Consider the following 26,993-nt stretch of genomic DNA (forward strand, 5'->3'; position numbering starts at 1 on the left):
CCCTTTAATTTTCAGTCTTGATGTTGCTGCGGCAGGAAGTGAAGAGAAATCTCCTCAATAAGGACACAGATGACAATGACCTGAGTTTTGACTCTTACCCTTTCCCTCAACAACCAACAAAAGAATGTTTTGGCTGGACTTGGACTTGGAACAAATGTACTTATTATGTATACTCAGTTATGTATTCATGAATTGCTTGGCCTACAAATGAATGCCATACTTTCTGAATCTGTACTGAAACATTTTCATCTCCATACATATATTTTTATAAATCTCTTCTAGGTTTAACAGCAGCAGCTGCTGCAGCTGCCGCTGCTACCAACGCTGCAATAGCTGAAGCAATGAAGGTTAAAAAAATCAAGTTAGAAGCTATGAGCAACTATCATGGCAGCAATACACAACACGGGGCAGACTCTGACAATGGGGATCTCAACTCAAGTGTCGGTAAGCATCTGTCATTTCAACTCTTTTATCATTTTCACTTGCTATTAAGACCTAGTTTCTGGTATAAAATAAGAGACCACAGAGCATTAAAGTTGTTTCAACAAACATTGTGAATGCCAGTGTCCAGGTTCAATATGGGTTTCCTATCAATAAACCAATATTAATTATGCAACAGCTTACCTGTTTGAATAATGTTTATTAAATCCATTTTTATGTTTTTAGAACACCTGAGCTTGAATTTTGAAAAGACAACAAATATTTGCCATTAACACTCAAACCTATGTTATAAAAAGAAGCTCATATACTTTATTAAAAAAATACAAGTGATCTTTCAGGTCTGGGAATGAATGGATCAATGTTGAAGTGCCATTATTCAAAGACATTGATTCATCATCATTATTTGTCACCACCCAAGGAGGAATAAAGCTGAAATCTCATTGGTCACTGATCACTGATTAGTTACTACTCTAAACAGATATTTCTGCCTCTCCTTATTAAAACAAAAAGTCCCCTAAATTTCACATTGATGGTTTCACACTTTGGTATATTTGATTAAATATAATAGTAGACAGTATACTAAAATAATCAACTTTTTGGATTTTCACATGATCTTTTTGCTCCTTTGTGCAAACTATTTGTATCTAATAACAAAACCTCTGAATCTGCCTGTAGACGTGAAAACGTTATTGGGCATAGAAGAGAACCGTAAGAGAAGATATATTTTATACGTTCACCCAGACTAATAACAATGCAGCATAACCGCAGATTGTATTATTTGCAGTTGTCCAGTTTTCAGCTTACATAATTTCATAACTGCCCCCATCAATTGCTGTGTCAAGGCAAATATTGCATAGATGTAGAAAAACTACAGACTCACCCCAATGCCATGAAAAAAGGATATCTGTATGTCCTAGAAATAATCTTTATCTTCCATGATCAGTAAAATCAGCAAAGCAGGTACATCAAGAGGGATGAAGAAGGGCTAATGTGTTTCACGCTTAGCAGTCCGTAGTCATAGCTGCTGGATACTGAGTATTAGACAATGCATACTGCTTTAAAAGCTTAGTAGAGGTATACCATAGCAATACATAGCTACATGGTTGGTAAGGTTGAGTAAAGACACCAGTCCATCCAGTTCAACCTGTTTGGACGTGTGTATGTGTGTGTTTATGTCAATATTTCCCATATCCCTGTTCAGTATATTACATTGATTAGGATACCCATCTCAGAGTTTATTAAACTATCAACACTTCTGACTGACACCACTGACTGTGGAAGGGAGTTCCACATCCTAACCGTTCTAACAGTAAAGAACCACCTACACAGTTTAAGGTTGAACCACTTTCCCTTAAATTTCATGAAGTGGTCACATGTCTTCTTAAGCTCCCTGAAACTGAATAGATTTCTCCCTCTGCGAGAATCACCATTGAAGTATTTGTATATCACTATCATATATCCTCTTAAGTGTCTCTTCTCCAGGGAGTATAAGTTTAGTGTTTGTAGTCGTTCCTCATAACTGAGGTCCTCCATTCCCCTTATTAGCTTTGTTGCCCTTATCTGGACTCTCTAGTTCTAGCACATCCTTCCTGAGGATTGGTGATCAGAACTGGACGGAAGATTTTCTTTACTTTATTTCTTCCTATGGTTGACCATATCAGCTACCAACATTGCCTGCTTCAGTATAATAATATGCCCCCAACATAGGTAAACAATATATTAAAGGAAGAACAAGTAAGATGGAAGGGGTGGAAAAAAAACAGTGATGGGTGTGTGTGCGTTTGTGTAGGGGGGTCACTAGTGGTACAACTGTAGGAGATTTAGAGACAATCAAAAGATACTAATATCAGCAATACCATACGCTTTCCTACTGAGTATTTTTATACAATTCACATTTACATTCACTCATGTGCAGTTAAAATACTTAAGCAGAAATTTGCATTTATCATGATTGTATAATTGGAGTGACTATTCACGCAGGTTATTGTGTAACAATTCCTGACTTCTTTAGGATATCAACCTCAAAGTGTCCAAAACTTTATGATCTTGCCACGCCAAGTCCATGAGAATACTGGTCAATTATTCATTGATTGTAACACAATCTGATTTGTCTGTGATCTCTGAAAATTGAGCAGACTGTTTTTTCCTGGCTCATGCTATGGTTTGCTTGGCTGCTAATTGGACAAAGATGAGCAGCTGAGATTTGTTGAGGTAATTGACTTTAGCATGTAATAAAGCTATCCTCCGCGAATCTCCTCATAATTTAACATGGATTATGCTATAGATTAACCTGAAAAACCTTGTAGGTGAGACATTTTTAGGGTTATTTGGATGCTAAAATATTCAATAAGGGATCATATCACCTGAAATGTTAATTTTGGAGTTTTTCTGCAGTTTTAATACTTGTCCCAGGTTATATAGACAAAATATGCTGAAATAATGTTTCACAGATATAATTTCTATAAAATTTCCAGTGGTAGCTAATACGCAACTTTATTTTAGTTTATTATTGAGTACTCTGAACCAACTTAGATCAGCAGTTTTTGCAACCAATGTTACTTCTAATGTCTTCAATGATGCAGAAGACACTCACAGTGGGAACGTTACAAGGGTATTATGTTGTATGACATACTAAAACCTCTCTCTCTTTCTTTCTCTCTCTCTCTCTCTGTATATATATATATATATATATATATATATATAAATGTGTTTATAAAACAAATTGAGGTTTATAGCATCACAATAGCAACAAAAAATGTTCTTTTAATTTTCAGTATTTCAGAAATATCAGTTAGAATGTATCAGCCCTGTTGACCTGTCTTACTATTACATTTACTGTATGTGCACATATATCCTTGACTCCTGATTTGTTTATGATGACTATTTAATGTCCACTTTTAAATATGTAAGTTGATTCTTTGTGAAATAATCAAAACAAAGTTGAATCATATACTAAGGCTGTATTTACAAGCCTGCATTCTGTCCAACTGTTTTTTTGGCAATGGAGTCCATTAGAGGGTACGGTGTTATGATTAGGTAACCTTTCCCCAATCATGTGCTAAAGTTACCTATGCCATTTTGGCCACCAGACCACATTGTATTGCCCTGATCACACATACGTGTAGTGATCCATGTGCCTCTACATTGGACCTGTCATTTAGAAGGCTCTTGGCTTGGATCAAAGTCACCTGACCTGTGCCTCCTTTAGCCGCTCATGTGAATCCAAGTACTGAACACACCATTTGTACTTAAAAAGAACTTTATTTTACACTGAAATGACAAACTCTTTTATATGCAAATATTTACATTCCTAGATAATGACATGGTAATTCGAGAGAAATAGTGCATTTAATAGAGCATATTATTGCTCCAAATAAGTACTGCAAACAGTTGAGCACTACACTCGTTACTGCTGAATTGCAAAAGGTCAAAATGTAAAGGGAGTCGCGGGCAGCCCAAGATGCAAATAGGTAATTATTTTATCTCCCACATTCCAATTTAAAATGATAACCTTGAGTTCACATCCTCCTACAAGAGTTACCATTTTAAGAAAAAGAAAAAAACATATTGGAACTGATAAAATAAAGCATTAATAGCCTAAGAGAAAAAAAAATATATGGCTGCAATGCCTTATTTTTCCATCCAGAATCAATTGGATTCTTTTAGTTTAATATTTACTTGCTAAGATGAGATGTTAGTCTGCTTGGTGATAAACAGTCGGCTGCTGGCATCTGAAGGTGACCTGTCAGTTCATATGGACAAATCTCCTGCTTACTGAAATGTACAAAATAAATCATTAAAGCAGGCAGGTGCTCATTCCTAGATTTAAATCACCATAGATTTATGATTTGAATTAATGCTTCATTTGGTCATTGAAATAGATGCTGACAAAATGATATGCAGTAGCTGAATCTTCCATACTGTAGCCATCCTAATATTGATTGCAGAGATGTCTGCAATCTCTTCTTTATATCAAGTAGTTTCTTGTGACAGGTTGCTTGATATGGCCCCTATTATTGATAAGACAATGCTGTTGATGGCACACACACAATTCTCCTGAACATTAATATAAAGTGCTATATTTATGTAGAGGCAGACAAGGATGTGAGAACAAAATATTTTAGTAATAGGAATCATTTAGCTATGAGAGCACCTTTGTGTCAAATCATAAGAGTGTTAGACTACAATGGAAATTTTTTTTATAAAAAGGAAAAATTATAGTATGTTTAAAAGAAAGGTTGAATATAAAATGTATCATTAAAATTGGGTGATGGTAAAGGAAGCTATTATATATGTTTTTTAAAATTGTATTTTTTATTGAAATTTTCAAGATTTAACAAAAGGAGCATAGGTGCAAAAACAGTTCAGTAGCAAGAAGGCTGGTTCATGTGCATACAAAATCTCTATATACACAGATCGAGATTCTACAATCCGTATAAGACAGTTACAAAGTATACAAAAAGTGCCAGTGGGCAAGAACCATAGACAGGGTTGGGTTATGAAAAACATGGACACACTAGGGATATATATCAGTACAGAGCATTATAATGGAGGGTTCGAGAGAAAGGATGGCACAATCAGGAAACATATGAGGAAGAAGTACGACCATATTCGGATTGATCCCGAACATCCTAAACCTTGTTAAGTTGTAAAAGGGTATTGCCCACAGCAGTTGTAAGATATCCAATTCTCCTGATATCAGCTATAATATTCGATAGCTAATATATAATTTAATGTGACTCTTTTGATATTTTTAAAATGTGAAGAGCAGTGCTTTCTGCAAAGCACAAAATGACTACGTACTTATTTCTGACTCCTCTTGGTTGAAGAAAGAAGATTTCCTAAACATCCTCAGCATTCAACACTTCCAGGAGTAACAGATTCTTCCATCCCCCACTGCACGCTGTGGTTTCCTCTACTGGCACCTACATCCCTACATCACTGCAGGACAAAGGGGCAAGCAGAATGGAACCAGAGAGCACAGTGGGGTCCAGGCATCCAGCTCTCCCAGAAGTAAGCAAAATTATGAAGATTTTTCAGCAAGTGCCTTTCTTCATCCAATAGGAGTTCATCTGTGTAGGCAACAAGATAGGTAATTATCTATTGCTTGCTTTTCATGAAACACTGCTTTTGACATTTTAAAAATAGCTACTATGTAATATTATTAAAATAAAATTATAGATAAAATACATTACACACAGTATCTTTTGAAGGATCTTACAATGTGAGATAATGACTGGATAATTGGTACCTCCAATCTATTCCTGTCACTGCTCCCCTATCCCCCCTGTCTCTATTACACAATCACCCCTGTTACCACTCCTCCTGTCAATGCCCCAAAGTTCCTCCTCTCTCCATTCCCCAATCTTTTTTGTCACTGCTTCACAATCCCTCCTGTCAACCCTCTACATTCTCTCCTGTCCCTATTTCACAGTCCCTCCCATCATGGCTTCCTAACCCCGCTTGTTTCCATTCCACAAGCCCTCCTGTTACTGCTTCTCAATTCCTCCTGTACCCACTCCACAATCCCTCCTGTCTCCATTCCCTAATTCCTGCTGTCTCCATTCCACAATCTCTTTTCTCACTGCTCCAAAGTCTTTCCTGTCACCACTCCACAATTCCTGCTGTCACTGCTCCACAATGTCTCCTGTCTCCACTGCACCATTTCTCTTGTCACTGTGTCACAATCCCTCCTGTCAGCTCTTCACGGTCCTTTCTTTCACCACTCTCATTTCTCCACTATCACTCTTGTCACTACTCCCAAATCCTTCTTATCACCTCTCCATAGTCCTGTCTGTCACTGCTCCACATTTTCTCCTGCATCCATGCCACAGTTCCTCCTGTCATCTCTCCTTAATCCTTTCTGTCACTACGTCCTGATCTCTCCTGCCACTGCTCTTCAGTTACACCAGTCAGTGTTTTACAATCCCTCCTGCCCCACCTCTACAATCTGCAATATCAGCACTCTACAGTCCTTCTTGTCACTATTTAACAATACCTCCTGGCATTGCTCTACAGTCCCTCCTGTTACTGCTTTACATCACCTCTTGTCACTACTCCACAATCCCTCCTGTCATTGCTTTACAATGTCTTTTGTCTCCACTCTGCAGTGCTGCCTGTTATCTCTCCTGTCACCACTCTTCAATCCCTTCTATCACCACTCTACAGTTCCTCCTGTCACTTCACCACAGTTCCTCCTGTCACCATTCCTCGATCCCTCCTGTCACTGTTCCTCAATGCCTTCTATTAGCACTCCACAGTCCCACTTGTCATTGTTCCACAGTTCCTCCTGTTACTGCCCCACAGTTCTTCCTGTCATCTCTCCACAATCTCTCCTGTCACCAGTTCCTAGCCCTCCTATCACTACTCCACATTCTCTATAGTCACAGCTCCACAGTCCCTTCAGCCAATTCTCCACAATATCTTATATCACCAATCCAAAGTCCCTCCTGTCACCTCCTCACAATCCTTGTCAGTGCTCCACAATGCTCCCTGTCACCTCCCTACAATCCATCCTATCACTTCCCCACAGTCCTTTTTGTCACTGCTCCACAGTGTATTCTGTCACTGGTCCACAGTTCCTCCTATAACTTCTCCACAGCTCTCCTATTCACCTCCAGTTCACCAGTATAGATAAAGATCTACGCCTAAGACATAAAGCAATGCAGCTCTAACTAATAGACTAATGTGCTGGAAAACAAGCATCTGATCAGAACTTGCAGACAATGGCTTTGAGCACTGATCTGTGAATTCTGGCAGTGGTGTTGGGGGTTAAGGCCTCCTCGCTCTCAGAATGCAATAGAACAGCAGGGAAGATCACCACACCAAAATCACTTGTGTGGGTACGGCGATCTGTCAGGTTTTTTTTTACCCTTCAATCTGCTGGATTGAACGGAAAAATAAAACAGTGTGTACCTAGCTTTAGACTATAATTACCGCAAGCAAAAACTTAAAGTTTAACTAAAGTCAAACATTTTTTTTAGCTTTGGATAGAGTGGAGAGGAATTTGAAAACATGTAAGGTTTGTATTGCTGTCTTTGCCCTAGTTAGGGAGATCCACCCTCTCTCATGTTTATCATTCTCCTTAAAAGTGAAAATAGTGAAAATAAAAGAAAATCCCATATTTTTGGTTTTCCTCAGAACAGTAATAGAGAAAGTCTTCCAATGGGGATAGTTCTGGTGACACCCCGAAATTCCTTCACTTTGGAAGTATTTCTTCTCACTTCTTGTTTTGGCTTTTGGACAGGAAGTGAAGGTAAATCTCCCCAAATGGGCACAGATAGCAAAAATGAAACTGACAGGGGTTATAACCTTCCCTTACTCTATCCAAATGGAAAAAGAAAAATGTTTGCATTTAGTTCTACTTTAAAGTATTATAAAATCCATAAAAATTTAATATACAGAATATCAATTCTTAGATGTAGTGGCTGCATTCATTTTCTTTTTTGGACTTTTTTCCTTTATTTTTGCCTGTTGATCCTGTCGGTAAATCTTTTTTTTTCTTTACTTTTAACAGGACAAGCTGTCCAGCAAAAGTGGCAGTTGGAGGGTTGGGAGAGAGGTGCCAAGCAACTGCTGGCGCAGTAATAACTTTAATCTGTGAAAATTAAAACAAATAGTATTGCACTTGCAAGCATCTCAGTGTATTAGCGTGTAACAGCAAAGCAGTGCCCAGGATTAAAGAGCAATGGATGTATCTTCCTGGGAGCTGCTGCAGCCACTGAAGCACTGGTAAAAGTCAATGCAGTTATCCATGGAGCCACTGCTGGGAATCCTTCAAGGGCTGTCAGAGATGCTGGCGCCACTCAGTGATGCGTTTTTAAGGCAAGCCACTCCTTCTTCATCAGTCTTAAAGACAACTGTCTGAAGGGTTCCCAGCGACTGCTTGAGGAATCACTGCATCGGCATTTACCAGTGCTTCGGGGGCTGCAGTGGCTCATCAATCGTTGTGTTCTTTTGCTGATAAATTGCTTTTTTGGGACCAACCAAAACCAGCAGGGCAGCAACATATACAACACAGCTTTATGCATTCTCTAGCAATACTTACACTGGTGAACTGGTGGCATGGGCCTTATCAAAAATTGCAGTCACGTAACATTATTTTTTTTTTTAACTGTCTTGATCAATCATAGTTTTTTATATGTACAGCAATTTTAAAAACATCTAGATCTTTGATATAATCCCCAATGCCAGACACACACAACTGCAATTATTTTTTTTATAAATCTACAGCAAAAACAATTTAGTTAGCTGTTCAAACAAGGACTTTTGTTATACAATATTATCTGATATGCAGAACTCGTAAACAGACATCAGCAAGAGCAAATGGCTTGCTTAGTAGGAAATGAGTTCATTCTTTTTCAGAATATGATCTTCAAACAGATGTCCTAAGAGAATCCTATTGTTCAGTTTACATTAATAGAAGATGTTATTATTTCTTAAGGAAGTGAATCAGTTATGAAGACATTTAAACCGTATGTATTGAAACATAGGAAACACAGATCATCATAACAATGTCATGAAGAAAACTACTCAGTGGGGTTGGTTTATTAAAGGAGTAGAGGCTGTACTTTGTGAAGACTGTTCAGTTTGAATATCCTAACTATCTTTGCTCCCTTAGTAAATAGAAACACATTGATAATATTAGTTAACTATTTTATCCAGAAATCCAATACCCATTTGATTAAGAGGGCAGGTCCTGCTAGGTTCAGCTGTCTATTTTGCTTTATTTTTGTTCCTGCATGCTTGTGTATGGGCAGGTCATCAGGAGTGGCATCACTTCATGATTTTGTAAGAGTTAGCAGACATATGTAGAATGTGCGAATTTTATAAACATAGAAACATAAGAGTGGCGGCAAAAAAAAAGTGGTCCATTGAGTCTGCCCCATTATATATATATATATATATATATATATATATTTATTTTTTTAGTCTAGATTTATGTTTGTCCCAAGCATGTCTGAATCCACTTGGTGTCCCAAGCATGTCTGACCCACTGCCGCTGCTTAAAGTCTATTCCAAGTATCAACTGTTCTTTTGGTAAAATAATATTTTAGTTTTGGATTCGTTTTGAACTTTCCTCCTGCTACTTTGAGGTCATGTCCCTATAACTATACAAAAGGTCATAGTGTTGGGACAGAACAGGTCAAATTCAAGGCTGTTAGCAGTAAAGTAAAAGTCCCTTTTGTGTTACACATATGATATCAAACAAATTATTTAATTGCTGCTATAAAACATCCAATTAAAAAATATAAATAAAAATCAGATTTCTTTAGCCTAAAATGTATTCCGCTGCATCTTTGGTAAAAAAAAATCCCAGTCAGTGTATATTATTTGGTTTGCATGAAAGTTATAGCTTCTACAAACTATGGGAGATAGTGGATAGTTAGTGGAATTTTTATTTATCTATTTGTACTAGTAATCTGACACTGACTGATGCTGGCTGGTGGGGAGGGAAGGGTACAATAATAACTGTATGTGGGGCGGTCACTAATTGGTTAATAAAGAGATTTAAAATCACCACCTTACATTGCTACAGCCTGTGAATAGCCATGGCCAAATATTTTGCTGCAGTTATATCTTTTTCTACATTAAATACTTCTTATCCCACTGTCCAGCTCCTAACCTGGAAAACGGGAACCCCTTTCTTTCAAAATTTGCATTTGTGACTCTAACTTTGTTTTACTGGGTATGGGTTTGATTAAAACCTACAATTGGATAGACCCTCATTTCATGTCCATTGGTGTACGTAAACGAACACAAAACACATGTAGCAGGGAATGCCAAAAAACACCTGCTATGCTGTACATTTTACAAGTAGAAACACACTATTCCCAACACACAAGTTCCTGGAAAATGGCTGCGATTGTAAGTGGGTGCTAAACCAACCACTGCCTAAGAACCGAAGACATTCAAAGCAAAAACTATGTCACCAGCACACCAAGAATCTCCAGAATAAGTCCAAAGCTTTATTCATCAATCACATCACAAATACAGTAGCAATGTTTCGGAGCCTAGCAGGACCCCTTCATCAGGCATACAAGATGAAAGGGTTCTGCGAGACTCTGAAACATCGCTAATGTTTTTATGTGCTTTGAATGTGTTCTGGAAATTCTTGGTGTGCTGGTGACATACTTTTTTCTTTTATAAGTAAAACGAGCATTGACAAAACTGTATCTGAAGGGCAGTAATCAAAATATGGAAGAGCAAACATGAAAAAATATTTTCCTAGCTCCAGTTAAATTTTTACAGCTACAGTAAAAATTAAAAAGATTAACTAAACATATACTATAGTTTTCATTTAAATAGCTATATGCCTTGTGCTTGTGCCTATAACATTTGTTTTGCATCTGAAAAGTCTGCAACTTCTTTATGTTACAAAAAAGTCTTCAAGACCTTGAGAAATCAAATAAAAGGAAAGAGAAATATCAGGCCACTGAGCACAGCACTGCAGTTGCACATCTGATTCTCTGCCTTGGCAATGTTAATGAACCTAAAATCCTCCCAATAATTAGATGAGGGAATTGCTTATATTTTCAAACAGATGATGCTGCTATAATGAAACAATTGACAGGGAATTTAGGAGTGTCTACAGTAGTAACCTGGTTTATGTTGAAACAAGAAAACATTCTTAACAATTAAGTTTAAGATTAGATCAATAGGATCATAAGGTTAAAAGTTTCTTTGACAGGTGCATTGACAGGGGTTGATATTTGTTAAATATAAACAGGAAAGCAGTTATTGGAAATGCTTGTGTTGTACTTCACTCATTTAAATACATTCTTGTTACTGTTATTTTATTTATTTCGTGTTCTTGTTCTGCTTGGGTCCCTTAAAAAGGACTAAGACTCCAGAGATGGTTTCGGATTGAGTGCACAGCTGTAACTGCTGATGAGCTAATTGCTCCTTATCTCTCAGACCCATTCATCTTCATTTTTTACCAATTACAGAGAATTATCTGTGTTCTCAGTTGGATATGAGAGTTAATCCTTTTTGGTTAAGCTGGCAGTGCTGTGAGCAGATTCTAAATAGTCGGGTGAAGAAGCCATCAGAAGCTTGCTCCGCAACAGTCTGTAGTTCAATAACAATATTTCCAATTCATAACATGTTTTGTATTGCTAAAACCGTCATACTGAATGAAATCCTTTTATAATGAGGCAAGGCCGAAATACTCTTTAATACAAGATATGCAAATATATTTGTATTATTCAATATAGTTGATAATATCGCAAAACACGTATTTAAAATAGGACAATGAATAATGCTAGCAAAGCAGTGAAGTTTTAAGGAGGGGGGGGGTTCTTTTTACCTCTAATCCATTGGATATGAGAATATTAGCATCACTTCGACATGCCACACTGATTTAAAAACACAAAAATAAACCTTTTATTTGAGACATGTTCTGTTATAGCTTTTTATGTGATTGTAAAGAATACATTTTATATGCATTTTGTATGGTCAGACATTCTTATCTAGGGTGATCATTGTGTCAAGACACATGTTGCCATCACTAGCAAATTTGGATACCATCATGGAACACATATTATGTCACATACTGTTTTGCTAATTTTACTAATGATATTATTTATCCATATATACTTACTGTTGTAAATGATGCACCACATTATTAATAGTATTATAAAGGATTACTTGGCAGTTATTAGTAATACAGTATTTGTTTATAGCAAATTACACCATTGAGCTACAAATGTAATATATGTTGCATGCTTATTTTACATATATCCATGTCTTTCCTTTATTAAAAATGAATCACTAACACAACTTTCAGTCTGTTTACACTTATTCAGTGGGTTTGTGTGTTTTCTTGTTGGTCTCTCTGTAATTTGCACTGTAACACTATGAAACAGACAAGAATATCAGTGGCAGATGATTAGAAACGTATATGAAAAATTTCAGTCTGTCTGATTGGTTTCCAGTCTCCTGAATTGAGAAATTGCCCCTCTTGTTTGTATTATGCTTCAATATCTATCCGTGTACATAAAAATGTAAATCTAATTTTACATTTAAAATTGCAAGAGAGCATATCTGTGTATCATTTGTAAGACCCAGATCTGTATCACAGTTCAGACCAATTCCATATCCTAATGGCCCATTTTTCTGTATTTCATGCTACATGCATGAAAAGATTGGGAATGCAGAATGACACATTCAAATGGGTGACTGTCATTGGTAATCAAACACAACACCTAGTGGATACAATCTGACATTGGTCTCTTTTACAGTGGCTTCAAAGAACCTAAAAAGGCTGTCGTTGATGAAACATTCTCATATTTTCAGTTAATTTCAATAGCAGTGCATGTTTAAAATAAATAAAAAAACATTTATGTGTACTTATGAATATCAGGATAAAGGATTTAGTTTTATGAACCTTTTCTTGAGTATGTAAAACTAAATATGTCACCTTAATCTAATTTTTATACCTTTAACTTTTTATTTTGGGGCATAAGTCTTGTCCATGTGTGAAACTAACCCCCACCCATGGAAGTTCCTTGCTATCAGTAAGTCACTTCCAATGGAAAGAATGTGGAAGTGGAGTTGGTGGGGAGGTGTCTTTTCTGGACAAAATAGGTAATAGCAGGCATATCGTGGTACCAACTCTCAGGTAAAACTTTAGACTGAAGGAAAAGCTCCCTTAAATAAGAGCTAAAGAATTAAATTTAACAGATATATAAAATACATTTTTGTGGCTTAATTCTAGAGTAGCATACAAAGCATCTTCTAGTGAATGATCTGGAAATATTTATATTATTACAATAAAAATGAAATTGAACAGCTATGGGAAATTGTGAAGGTCTTATCAAAATTAAGGTAAATACTGCAAAAGATTATTTAAAATATATATGCTCTTAAAATACTATACACACTTCCAACCAAGTTAATGGTCTCAACCACTTGCCAATCACATAAGATAGTTATAAGGCGGCAGAGTGGCACTTCTTCACACTTCCAGATAGGGAGCACACACACGCTCCACTGGTGGCTCAGCTGTGCTGTGATTAGACACAGCACAAGCTGATCAGTGGGTACTGGCCAATGGATGACCACTGGTGCCCACTGATCGACGAGGAAAAAGAACAGAGCTCTGCCTATGTATGTCAGAGCAAAGCAGGGAATAAAATCCATCACATCCCTTAGTGAAAGCACCTAAAAGTACACACTAAAGCACTGGTTAGGCACACATTTAACTCTTTGATCACCCCAGATGTTTAACCTTTTCCCAGCCAGGGTCATTAGTACAGTGTCAGTGCATATTTTTAGCACTGATCACTGTATTAGTGTCGCTAGTTCACACGAAGCGTCACTTAGTGTCAGATTGTCTGCCGCAATATTGCACCCCAATTACTAGTATAGAAAAAAATAAAAATTCTGGTATTTATTCAAAAGTTTGTAGATGCTATAACATTTTCTAAAAGGAATCAATATACACTTATTGGGATTTTTATTTACCAAAAATATGTAGCAGAATTCATATTGGCCTAAATTTTATGCAGAAATTAGATTTTTAAATTATTTTTATTTGATGTATTTTATAGCAGAAATTAAAAAAACATTGTTTTTGTTTCAAAAACTTCGGTCTATTTTCACTTATAGCTCAAAAAATTAAAAACCCACTGTTGATCAAATACCACAAAAAGTTATATAAATTTCATTTGTGTACACTGTACAGTGTTGCATGATCGCGCAATTCTCAGCTGAAATAACGCAGTCCCAAAAAGCCAAAAATGACCTGGTCATGAAGGGGGGTAAATCTTCCGCCGGTCAAGTGGTTAAAAATAGACACAATTCACAAAAACTGATTCTATTATTTCCACAGTTTGTAGAGAAAGTTTACTAATTATTATTACTATTATACAGGATTTATATAGCGCCAGCAGTTTGCACAGTGCTTTATATAACAAATAAACAGCCAGATAGGAATGCCATATGTATTGGTAAAAGACTATTAGTCTCTATTACTACATGCAGTTTAACTTGTGGCCTCAAGATGGCAAAAGACAGAAGTAATATATATTTACAGAATAACTAAGCAAATCATTACTGTAAGTGGCAGGAAACACAACTTGTTAACTAGTTGATGAAATAAAATTATTAACATTGCTTTCTGTAGTTTCTGTAGATCAGATTTAGTGCAATTCTCCACTGCTGAAAACCTACAATTTATACATAGTTAGGTGCCTAACAGCGTTAAAGCATATCTAAACCCAAAAGCAAAATTTTGCTACATTGCAACTTACCAATCCTTAAAGTGGAACTTTACCCATACAAATGTGAAAGCAATGATGTTCTTTATCAAGGAACATACCTTTCTCATTATTAATTATGCTACCAAAATGAGTGTGTGCTGTAAATTGTCTCTAGCTTTGCTCCTGTTTCTTTATGCAGGAGACCATTTTGTTGAAGCCCAGAGCAGCCACTTCCTTAATACGAACTCTACCCCTCTCCTTAGTTTTAAAAACTATATATCACTTGTAATTAAAATGTATGCATTTTCAGACATGATTAAATTGTATGCCTTCATTCAGCTATAAGAGAAGGTTGTAGTAGCTGACATTGCTTAGGTTCACAGCTGCTGATGGCAAAGGAGAGAATATCTGGGAAATAAGACATTATCCTTGTAAGTTAAGTCCTTTGTGTGTTGCTGGCAACAGAGTTTGTCCTGTCACCTCCCCTGTGTTTCTTTTCTCCATCCCTAATCTGTGTTCCCTCAACACAGTCTATGCCATTTCTGTTGTTTCCTCCACCTCAGCAAAACTTTAGGCCATCTGCAGATCAGCCTCTAGTGACTCATTATTATAGGCACAGTGCCAAGAATACAGGACAACTGAGACTGTGCAGAGCAGAGTGAGACAGTGTCTAGATTTTAGACAGAATAGGCACTTGTTTTTGATGTTTTACATAGGTGTACCTGCAAAAGGGGCTAGACTGAAGTAATCTCTCAGGGCCAGGGGTGGACTGACCATTTGGAAACTCGGGCACTGCCCGAGGGCCCAGGGTCAGTAGGGGGCCCCATGAGATGCCCCTGGTACCTTTTTCATAGGCTTTTTTAAGTTTGAACAAGGACACAGGGGCTCCATGATCCCCTATTGCCTGGGGGCCCCATGAGTTGTCAGTCCACCCCTGCTCAGGGCCTAATTTTCTGACTAAAGTTACATTTTAAATCTGGTGGCTGCATTAGTTGTCTTTTTTAGGCATTTTTCCATTATTTTCACCTTGTGATCTGACCAATAAGTTTGTTATTTTTAAACTTACTTTAACAGACCAAGTTGTCCAGCAAAAGTGGCAGTTGGAGTGTTGAGACAAATCATTTCACACTGACAATGGTGTTTACAATGGTCAACTTTTATTCATTTATGTAAAACCTTTATCTCAAAAGGAAAAACAAAATGTTGCAGTAAGTGCTTAAAATTTGTTAGCTGTAGTGTGGCTTTAATTTGTCCATCTAAATATGCTATTCTATCTAACTTTACCCTGTCCACACGTTGACAATGCTTCTGTCCAAGGGTGTCTCAGTTGCTCCTCCATAGAGTGCAGCCATCCTAATGCAGACCATACATTATACAATTTTCTTTCCTTTAACCATAGGTTGCACTATTGCATTCTGCTGGCAGGGATTCTTCCGTGCTGGAAGAAAACAATGATTGCTGCTGACGCTATAGCCATCGGCAGTGATCGAAAGAAAAAAAACAACCAGCCTGTCCATGTAAGGATCAAACTTGGCTTTTCCCTGCTGAACCAGCTGAGATTCAATTCATTTATGGCCAGCTAAAGACAGAAAGTTACAGGCTGTATCACCAGTTGAAGTTAAAGGGAAAAAGCCTAAAATAAGGCAACCAATGCAGCCACCACATTTAATCAATGGTATGCTGCAATATTTTTTTTTTTGGGTATAGATATACTTTTAAGTTCCAAAATGTACACAGTAGGATCCTGAAAAATCACCATATAGCAATCTGAAATGTACAAACAAATCACAATACAATTTGATCAAAATTCTACCTGTGTATTGCACATTTGCAATGTATTTTGGAAAGTCCATATTATTTTCATACTATTACCTATACTTATTATTTCTTCAGTGCTTTAATGTCTGAGTAAATTAACAATAATTATCACAAAAGAGACAATATATTGTAACTCAAAATTAAAAAAGCAAACTCAACATAAACATTTACTCAAAATCCATCTTTCTTCTTTGTTTTTAAGCTAATTTAATTTTGATTATAGCACAAAAAAGATCTTCCTTGCAAGCTGCAATTGAACATAAAATAAACTATTCCCAGTTTTCAACACTTTGGAGCACACCTTGGTGTTTTCAAGCTTGTTTGTTATGTAAAGTGACCTTGAAAATTAATCTGGTATATGTGTGTCTCCTAGCTCGCATAAAATCAACCATCTGCTATCTCACTCGTATCACAAGTTAAAAAAAAACCCACACCATTGAGCAGTTTTTGCCGCTATGACATGAATGTGTTAGAAAAATAGCCTTGTTTCTCTAAGAAGCTTCTCTTCATGACAACAGAGACCCATGCATTAATGCATTGCTGAGAGAATTACTAGGCAGATAACAATTTGGTATGCTGTTATTAAAACAGTATGTTCAGTGCATTTTCAACAGCTTTGAATTAGACCCAGTCCTAATGAAACAGATAGGGCTTCTTTGACAAAAGAGCTGATCTCTCTTAGTTTAATATAGCTTCAGCAGTGCCTTGCCGACCATGCCTTTAGCTCTGTTTGTGTTTCACAGCATGATAAGCAAAGAGTGTTGATTTTTAAGAATCCCGCTGACGAAAGGTAATGGAATTATTACATCTTTATCGCATTATAAAAGAGAAAAAAAAAGCTAGCTGGTAGGTAATGTCTTTTTTATTGCCTTTTTTTAACAAAAGCTTTAGTGGCTGAAAAAGCTTTCTTTTCTCTCCTGAAATCATTTCATCCATGGAAATGATATGCTATTATTTAATGTCTGCACAGCAAGCACGAGAGGACCTAATAGTGAATGGATTGGACGTGAAGTGCCTCCTGCTCACAGATATGGATCAGCTCAGTCACACGCTGTACCAGCTGTCATCTCAGCCATACTGCTGTGATTTAATTAGTGTGTTTATGTCCTTTCTAATAATATTTCCCTCTCCATGAAAGGGCAAATGCAACAGGGACTTTTTCCCTCTGTGGCTTTACAGATTGAGGAATGTGGCCTACATTTAATATTCTGAGACGTGGCATTGAATCGCCATATCTGTCACTTCAAGCTGTTGATTAATTGTTCATCCAAGAAGTGTTTTTTTCCTTCCTTGCGGTTATGATTATGCCAGAGAGGAGCAGATCAAGCTAAAATAAATAAGTCAAAAATTACCAAAATCATTTGCTGTAATTTTGCATCTGTGGCCTAATTATCCTCGTTGTCTTGTTCAGTGTGGTGTAAAATACATAGAAAAGTCATATTCAAGAAACACTAAACCTAAGACAGAGGTTTTTATTAGATAAAAGAAGTGTCGATATCATTTGCATAAACATACCGAAAAACTTTGGGAAAGTAATGATTATAACTGAAGGTATATTGACTACATCCCTTATTGGATAGTATTTTGCTATTTGGAACAGATTCCCTCTATTAGAGTAGTGGTCTCCAAACTATGGTCTAGGGGCCAGATTCTGCCCTTTGTTCGCCTTTATCTGGTTCTTGAGGCACTATTCCTCCTACTGATACAAGGCAGTATTCCTCCTAAGGCACCAACAGTGATGCATACTTCCTGCCACTGATACCAACAATGGGGCACCATTCCTTCCACTAACACCAATGATGGGGCACTATTCCTCCCACTAATACTAATGATGGGACATTGTTTACTCCCATAGATGCCATTCATATTCTACTCATATTGCCCTACTCAAAGATTTGAAGTACAGTAAACTGGTCCTTTATTTAGAAAGTTTGGAGACCTCTGTATTAGAGCCTTCAGAGCACTGTAATCAGAAGACTATTGGCATGGCAAAATAGAGAGAATTACCAAATGGAATATGATTTCTATGACATAATAACAAGCATATTCAATAAATGGTATATAGTGTGCCAATGCTATCAGGAACTGCAATTAATTCAAATATAATGTGATTTCAAATGTGAGATGCCTACAGGGAATGTAGCCTATATACTCAGGGCTTCAGTTTTTTTCATCCAGGCATTCCCGTATTCCTCTCCCTTTTGTTGGTTACCTGAAAACCATTGCCTAGCATGTAGAACTGTTGAACTTTAGCTCAGCTTCTGTGATTGCGGAACAATGTTTGCAGCTTACTGATTGATTTAAGAAGTTGTAAGGAATTGGTCTTTGATTTCACTGAGGTTAGATCAGTATAGAGATGGCCATACACATTACAAACTGTTTGTACAGTTTCTGTACAAAAGATTTAGCAAAAATGTAATGGTCTGCTTAAGCAATCTATTCAATTTGTATACAGTCAGGTAAGCCCATGCGCTACATGGATGTCGGTAGATGTAAAGGAGATCGTACTTAGAAGCTGTCATACACAGCGTCTGACATAATATGGCTGTACGGTCTGTATTCTGCAATTAGCACTTTACTCCTTGTACTGTTTTATTGCATACTGTACATTTATGGCCATGCTTGACATAACATATGCAGCAAAGATTTCAGTTGACTAGGTTAAAACGGTTTTCATCCTTTGTCAGTTCTGCCTTTTGAGCAGCCAAATGTATGCACTGGTTATAGTGAAATTTATCTGACCAACCCCTGTGACTGATGTCAGAATTGCCAGAAAAGTTTGACTTGGCTTTTTCCACACTCCTCTCCCATCCTAAAATGATTGAGCATAACATTTCAGATGAACAGTAACTTAAAAATTGCCTGAAATACTGAAAATTACATTATGGTATGAAGATTAATAAATATATAAATGTTGATGTTTCCATTATTTGGGTAAATTGCTGCTGTTGTATGCAAACCAATCCAGACCAATCCAGAGGGGGGCAGGACTGAGCCGCATTGTGTGTGTCTATGGATGCACACAGTCCAGCTCTGGAGCAAGCCCGCAGGTGTGCCACCATAGGAAGTGGCTTCCTATGGTGGCACACAGGAAGGAGTAGGAGCCAAGAGTACCCCACAAAAGGAGGTTTGGGGCCGATCCATGCAATACTATTGCACCAAGCAGGTACTGTAAGTATATTATGTTTGCTATAGGTCCTGTAATTTTTCTCTAAATAGGCAAAGTGACATTCTAATTGAAAGACAATTCTATAGTTAAACTTTGCAAGCTTTGCCTGGCTTCATTTTTTCTGATCTGGAACAAGGATGCAACAGGCAAAGTCAGGGCAAAGTCAGAAATTTTTACCTGCATACTTGGTCCAAAACAATAAATGAATGTGTTGAAGTCAGTGAACTTGAAAAACAATTAGACAACTGGCACTGAGAGGTCAGTTGTGGCAACCTTCATATTTATCATTACGTGTTGCCTTTCACTGTGATCATCAGGAGAGACTGAGCTAAAGGGCTACTGATTACTTCTTAGCATTTGGAGCAAAAGGCTAACCTCCTTGTTACGTGTATTTGTTTTTTGACAGGTTTCTCTTCCTAATCTCTTAGATATCTGGGTCTAGTGCAATAATTCCAACAACACACAAGCAATATATTAAAATAAGTTTACTTAGCTTCAGTTAAAAAGGGACTAAAGTTTATAAATGCCACTTCAGTTCAATCCAAGGAGCCCCTCCACTTCTAGAAACATCAGGAATTCCTGGAAGCATTTCATCTTCAGATGGGTTTCTAGGCACATTCACAAAGATTCCCTAGATGAGGCTCTGTTGTGGTCGTCTTTGTTTTTTTTTTTATATATATATGTGGAATTTATTGAGGAGCCCTCAAGGTTAGAACTAGGGAATTTTAGAAAATGGTGAGAGGTCACAGCATACAGTAACCATGTACACTCACCAGCCTAAGTACACCTTGCTAGTGTTGGACCCTCTTTGCCTTCAAAACTGCCTTAATTCTTTGTGGCATAGATTCAAAAAGTTGTTGGAAACATTTCTCAGATATTATGGTCCATATTGACATGAGTTACTGTTGCCTTTCTATCATCTCGAACCAGTCTGCCCATTCTCCTCTGACCTCTGACATTAACAAGGCATTTGTGTCCACACAACTGCTGCTCACTGGATATTTTCTCTTTTTTGGACCATTCTCTTTAAACCTTAGAGATGGTTGTGTGTGAAAATCCCAGTAGATCAGCAGTTTTTGAAATACTCAGACCAGCCGGTCTGGCACCAATAACCATGCCATGTTCAAAGTCACTTAAATCCCCTTTCTTCTCAATTATTTTTTCACACTACAAATTTTGTTTTGTGAATGGGTAGCGGTATCATGTACCCCATACTCATTCACATTGGGGGGGCGGGATCTAGGGGCCCCCTTGCTAGAGGGGGCTTCCAGATTCTGATAAGCCCCCTGTCTGCAGACCCCCACAACCATTGGCCACGGCTGTGGGGAAGAGGCCCTTGTCTCCATCAACATAGGGACAAGGTTCTTTGGGGGAAGCCCCGCTGCCTCAATGCACCCCCCTATGTTGAGGGTATGTGGCCTGGTATGGTTCAAGGGGGGCTCTCACTCATCCCTCCCCCTTTCCTGACCTTCCGGGCTGCATGTTTGGATAAGGGTCTGGTATGGATTTTGGGGGGGACCCCACACCATTTTTTTTTTAATTTTGGCATGGGTTTTTTAATTATTTTTTAATTGCTGGCAATTTTTTTTTCTTACATTCATCTGTTAATGGGGAACCCCAATGACAACTGATGACTCAAAGGTTGTTAGCGACTCGGCGGCCACCCATTCCTTAACAACCCATGACAGTACTGACAGATACTAGTACATACTGCATGTCTGGACCACTGCTTAATTACCACATGCATTTAATTATTTTTTTCCTTTTGTGAATTGACATTAAGGTCTTTTTAAGCTGTATTTAATGAGTGTTTTTGCTATTTTCGGTAAATACAGCATACTAGCAATAGTGAATTGACACTTTCAGTATCGCATGCGATATGTGGTCATGTAACTGACTTAACTCATGCGATAAGCTTTAGTGAATTGTGCTCATTGTGTCTAATGACTGCTTTGTTTTCCTGAACCCTCAATAATGGAATGCTTCTACAGGCCCCAAAACTTTGTAAAACATTACTTTTTCTTTCAAGAATGGGCTTGACTTACTAAAGTGTGAAGTGAAGTGTATTGACCTTACTGACTTATAATAAGCAATCCACAAATTAAGTCAGGGTGAAGTCAGAGCTCTTGAAATGCATGCCTAAGGTCAGTACCTCGATGAATTAAAACTGTTAGACTAATATACAGTGACAGCCAGGGAACTAGGATTTTCAAGAAGAGGTCAACAATGGCAGCTTACATATTTTGATGTAAACACAGGTTTACATCATGGGTAAGATAAGCTCTAGTATAGAGCATTGAATGGATGCTTGTGTTCACTTCACCGCACTTCACCTCAGTTTACTATGTGTTCAGAAGGAAAGAAAATGCATAAATAGTAATTAATCCTGAATATATGTCTGTATATGTTATGTTATTTTTGGAGTCAAAATACAATAGCTCAGCGGGGAGGATTCCCCCATCCATATTGAGTGTGTGGATGGGGGAATTGAGTCCGATTTTATAGTTCAACCCGCATAAGGAAACATCCGTTATGGAATACAGGTTTTTTAAAATGATGAACCTTATGGGTTAAAAACATGAAAAGATGCTTATGGGCTAATATTCAGGCCTAGTTGTGAGACTGCTAACTCTTGTGCCATTTAATTTAATGTAGAAACAAAATTATAGTTTTTTATAGATTGTATTTCATAATGTTGCATTTAATTTTTTTTTTCATTTCATCCCTATTTTAGTGTCAGGGGAGTTTTGATGGTGCCCTACATATAAAGAAAGGGGTACAAAAAAGAAATGGCGTTTCACAATTGTCTTTTGTTTCCACTGGCAGCTCAAGTAAACACCACCAATTTCTCTGAGTGATTTACAAAAAAATCTTGAAGTAAAAGTCTTGCTCCAAGGAATTTGAGATACAGACTGTGGTTCAAAAGACAAGCAGCTGTATTCAGTTGTTCTATGTATAGATCTATACAGAATTAAATCAATAAAAGTGAAGGGCTGAGTAAGGAAGCATGAATAAGAGAGCTGCAAAATAGTAAAAAATAGAACAGTCTACTACTGTTAAGCTATTATTAACAGACCAGTTGTCAAGCATCATAATATAAAGTACTAACAGGCTTATTCAGTAGGGTCCTGAGAAGAATGGTAGCTGTGAAAATTGCACAAACCCAATCAATTTTTATAAACAATCTGATACCATACATTGGGTGAGATTGGATTGCAGTATACACTATTTCAGTATAGAATTGCAAAGGTTGATTGTATATAGAAATCCACAGTATTGGTAAAATGTAGGAGAGGATCAAAAAGACTATGGTGTGATAGAATGGTTTGTTTAATAACCTGAAGTATATTGTATTACACATTGGGATTGATTTGCTTAAGGGGTTGATTTATTTTACAAAGGTCCCTTAGCTAAGTAGATACGTCCAATCGTATTCATGCTAAAATCCCGGTGAATGAATGGTTTCTTCTTAAAGTGAAGCTATGCTTTGGCTAACAGGTTTAACAGGTTCACTGTAATGCTAGCCCCTTCTGCAGATGGATGGAAAGAAAAATTCCCAGTTCTTCACTTTGATCACCCCAGATGTTAACCCCTTCCTGCCCAGTGTCATTAGTACAGTGTCATTTATTTTTCTTAGCGCTGATCACTGTATTAGTGTCATTGGGATGTCATTGGCAGTCAGTCAGTTCCCACCCAGTGTCAGGATGCCCACCACAGTCCCGCTATAAATTGCTGTTCGCCGCCATTACTAGTAAAAAAATAAAAATTCCAGTATATATACCGCCATTTGTAGACACTATAACTTTCACGTAAAACAGTTAATTGGTTTACGTATTTGGATTGGGATTTTTTTTTTCTTAGCAAAGCCATGTAACAGACTATATTTTGGCCTAAATTTATGAAGAATTTAGATTTTTTTACATTTTTTACTGGATATGTTTTATAACAAAAAGTCAAAAATATTATTATATTTTCAAAATTATCGGTCTCATTTTGTTTATAGCGCAAAAAATAAAAATGCACAGGTGATCAAATACCACTGAAAGAAATCTCTACTTGTGGGAAAAAAATGACATAAATTTCATTTATGTACAGCATTGCATGACCGTGCAATTGTCAGTAAAAGTAACGCAGCGCCATATCACAAAAAATGGCCTGGTCAGGAAGGGGGGTAAATTCTCTGGAGGGTAAGTGGTAAAGTAGCACAGTGCTGAAAAAACACCCTGGTCATGAAGGAGTTAAAACCTTCCAAAGGTCAAGTGGTTAAATAAATCAACGATTAGACTTATATTGTGAAAAGAGCAGTAAAGGACAACCTTTTTGTAGTTCTGGAAATCCATAAGTACACAAAATCCATAAGGATGTAAATACAGTATATATTTACAGAAAATTTGATTTTTAAAACGCCAACACATATTGGTAGAGTTGTTTACATCAGGATTTACATCAATGAGTTTTTATAAGTACCTTTAAATAAAGACTGAAAATACTACACATCCCCATGTATAACAAGCACATGGATTAAGCCATCTTGAATGAAGTACTTGTGAAAGCTGCAAACAAACTTGCAAAAAATAATGTGACAGAGATTTAGTAATTAGATAAATGAATTGTGAGAGGGGTGATTGTGTAGTGATATGCTTGTTTAGCTGGCCTTTTTTCCCCTTCAGTCTCTGTCATGTTGGATTTAGGAAACAAACTGAATGACCTTTGAAAAAGTGATAGAAATTAAGAGCTAAACAGAACTGGAAAGGACAAACCAATTAATATAAATGTGTTGCACAAGTTCATACAAATCTGATTTTGTTTATATGTGAACCCCAGAAACATGGTAGATGCTTTAGAAAAAAGTTTATACAACCCTGTTTTGCATGTTTCAATATGAATAATTGCAGGTCCACTCCTAAATCTGTGATAGACAGATAAAATGGCATTAATATAAAAATAAAGTTAAGCCGGCCATAGATAGTTCGAATCTCCTGCCAAACTGGCTGAGATTCAAACCATGTATGGGCAGGCTGAATGTTCCCAGGTTGATTGATAGATCAACTTGGGGACAACCATCAATTTACACAGCGCTTTACATATATATTGTACATTCATATTAGTCCCTAACTCTCAAGGGGTGTACAATCTAAAACCCCTAAACTACATTCATATACTAGGGCCAATTTAGACAGAATCCAATTAAACTACTAGCATGTCTTTGGATTGTGGGAGGAAACCGGAGTACCTAGAGGAAACCCACGCAAGGCACAGGGAGATCATGTAAACTCCAGGCAGGTGGTGCCATGGTTGGGTTTCAAACCAGCAACCCTTGTACTACCAGGCAGAAGTGCTAACCATTTAGAAACTGTGCTATTGAGCTGTGCAAAGGCATTTGGGGCACACAATTTGGATTTTTCACCTTTATGGCTATTGAAGGGTATATATAAATGAAATGTTTTGTTCCTGGAGTTCAGGTTTAAATTCCAATGTTCCAATAGTAAATAAAATATACTTACAATATGTTGGTGGGCACTTAACAAAAAAATGTGTCATTATTTGCTTATATGAATGTCAGATACTCATGAGAAATATGTTCTGCTGAAATGTCAAAATGAAAATATATATTGTGTTGTATAGGGATTACATTTTTAGAAATTTGCTCTTATGATTCATGCAATCTACATTTTCATCTGAAAGTTGGGATCTAATGACCTGAAACTTAAAGCAGAACTATAGGCAGAACTTTTTTTTTTTTTCATTTTGGATAGAGTAAGGGAAGGGTATGACCCCTGTCAGGTTTTGTTGCCATCTGTATCCCATTAGGGAGAGTTACCTTTACTTCATGTCCCATAGCCAAAACAGGAATTGAAAGGAAATCCCTGAGATTTAAGGGGATTCCTTGGGGGCCCCCATGTCACCAGAACTAGTGTCCTCATTGGAAGATTTACCCTCTATTAACTGTCTGGGACAAGTCTTTTTTTTTTACTTTTACTTTTAATAATGATGGTAAACAGGACAACTAGAGATGGTGAATCTCCCTAACGGGGACACAGACAGCAATAAAAACCCAACAGGTGCAACAGAGACATACTTTGACAACACTTCCAAAAGCACGTTCCATATAGGAATAAAGCTGTGTGGGTTGTGCATGACTATCATTAAAGGAGACTGCAAAAAACTTTGTGTGCATACAGAGATGCTCAGCCAATAAGCAGTATGTTACATTGCATAGCATACAGGTTTTTGACATGTCCTTTTGCCTGGGGCATTCTCTTTGATTGCCCATCGCTAGCTTTTTTTTTGTAATTTTTAATTTATTCTATTGAGTGTACATTTCAGAATGTATTCTGCTACATGTCTTTGCTAAAAATATCCCAATATGCGTAAATTAATTGGTTTACGTGAAAGTTATAGCGTTTATAAATGGCGGTATATATACTGGGATTTTTTTTTTTTTAATTTTATTTTTACTAGTAATGGCGCTGATCAACGACTTATAACGGGACATTCTGACACTGGGGGAACTGACTTGGTGTCACTGACATCCCCAGTGACCCTAAAAAAAAGCACTGACGCTGTACTAATGGCACTGGGCAGGAAGGGATTAACATGGGGGGCGTTCAAAGGGTTAACTGTGTGCTGGGTGTGTTTTACTATGGGGCAGTGTCTGTGTGCTTCACTGTGCACAACCATCCAAAGCAGTGTGCCCGAGCTGGCAGGGAGGAGAACTGTTAGTAAACAAAACAGTTTTCCTCCCCGGATCCTTGGTAATCACCGGACACCGGCGAGTAATCACCGGCAGGACTCGGTGATTGACAGCTTTATATGCACCCCCTACCCAGAAATGCAAAATCACGTATATATACGTGATTTTGCGCCCCCGTGCCGCTCTGTAGCAGTATTGTTAAAAAAACATAACAGACAAAAAAACAGATGTAAACAAACGGTCTGTTTTTGCATCCATTTTTGCATTGTAGTGGATGTAGAAAATGGATGTAAAAACTGAGTAAAAACTGATGGTAAACCTTTGAAAAACTGTAAGGCCCCTTTCGCACTTGCGGACCGTTAGTTTCATCAGTTCAGTCACGTTATTTCAAAGAAAAATAGATCAGTTTACATCGATTTTCCATTAGTTTATCATTAGTTTTCACAACAGTTTTTTTACATTCACTAGCGATGCAAAAATGGATCATTTACATTTTCTTTTCATCCGTTCTGTTTTTTAACTTAACAAAAATAGGGCTTTGATCTGTTTCAAAAAATGGATGTTGACAGATACGGATGTAAACGGATGACCTTCCGTTTTCATCCGTTTTTTCATAGAGATGCATTGATGTTTGTTTTTTATCTATCAACGGATGGATGAAAAACAG

The 26,993-nt window shown here is 37.3% G+C and overlaps 1 protein-coding gene across 4 annotated transcripts in view; it reads left to right on the forward strand.

Annotated features, from left to right (window-relative positions):
- DACH1 (dachshund family transcription factor 1) overlaps positions 1 to 26,993 on the forward strand; it is a 439,484-nt gene that overhangs the window by 238,809 nt on the left and 173,682 nt on the right. For all 4 annotated transcript variants that reach the window (XM_089668267.1, XM_089668310.1, XM_089668302.1 and 1 more), the window contains exon 3: positions 283 to 444. In XM_089668267.1, coding sequence (XP_089524393.1) covers positions 283 to 444 — 162 coding nt within the window. The remainder of the gene's footprint in view (positions 1 to 282; positions 445 to 26,993) is intronic.

This window comes from Staurois parvus, unplaced genomic scaffold (assembly GCF_062004578.1).
Source record: "Staurois parvus isolate SC_StPar_1 unplaced genomic scaffold, SC_StPar_1.0 ptg000007l, whole genome shotgun sequence".
NCBI lineage: Eukaryota > Metazoa > Chordata > Amphibia > Anura > Ranidae > Staurois > Staurois parvus.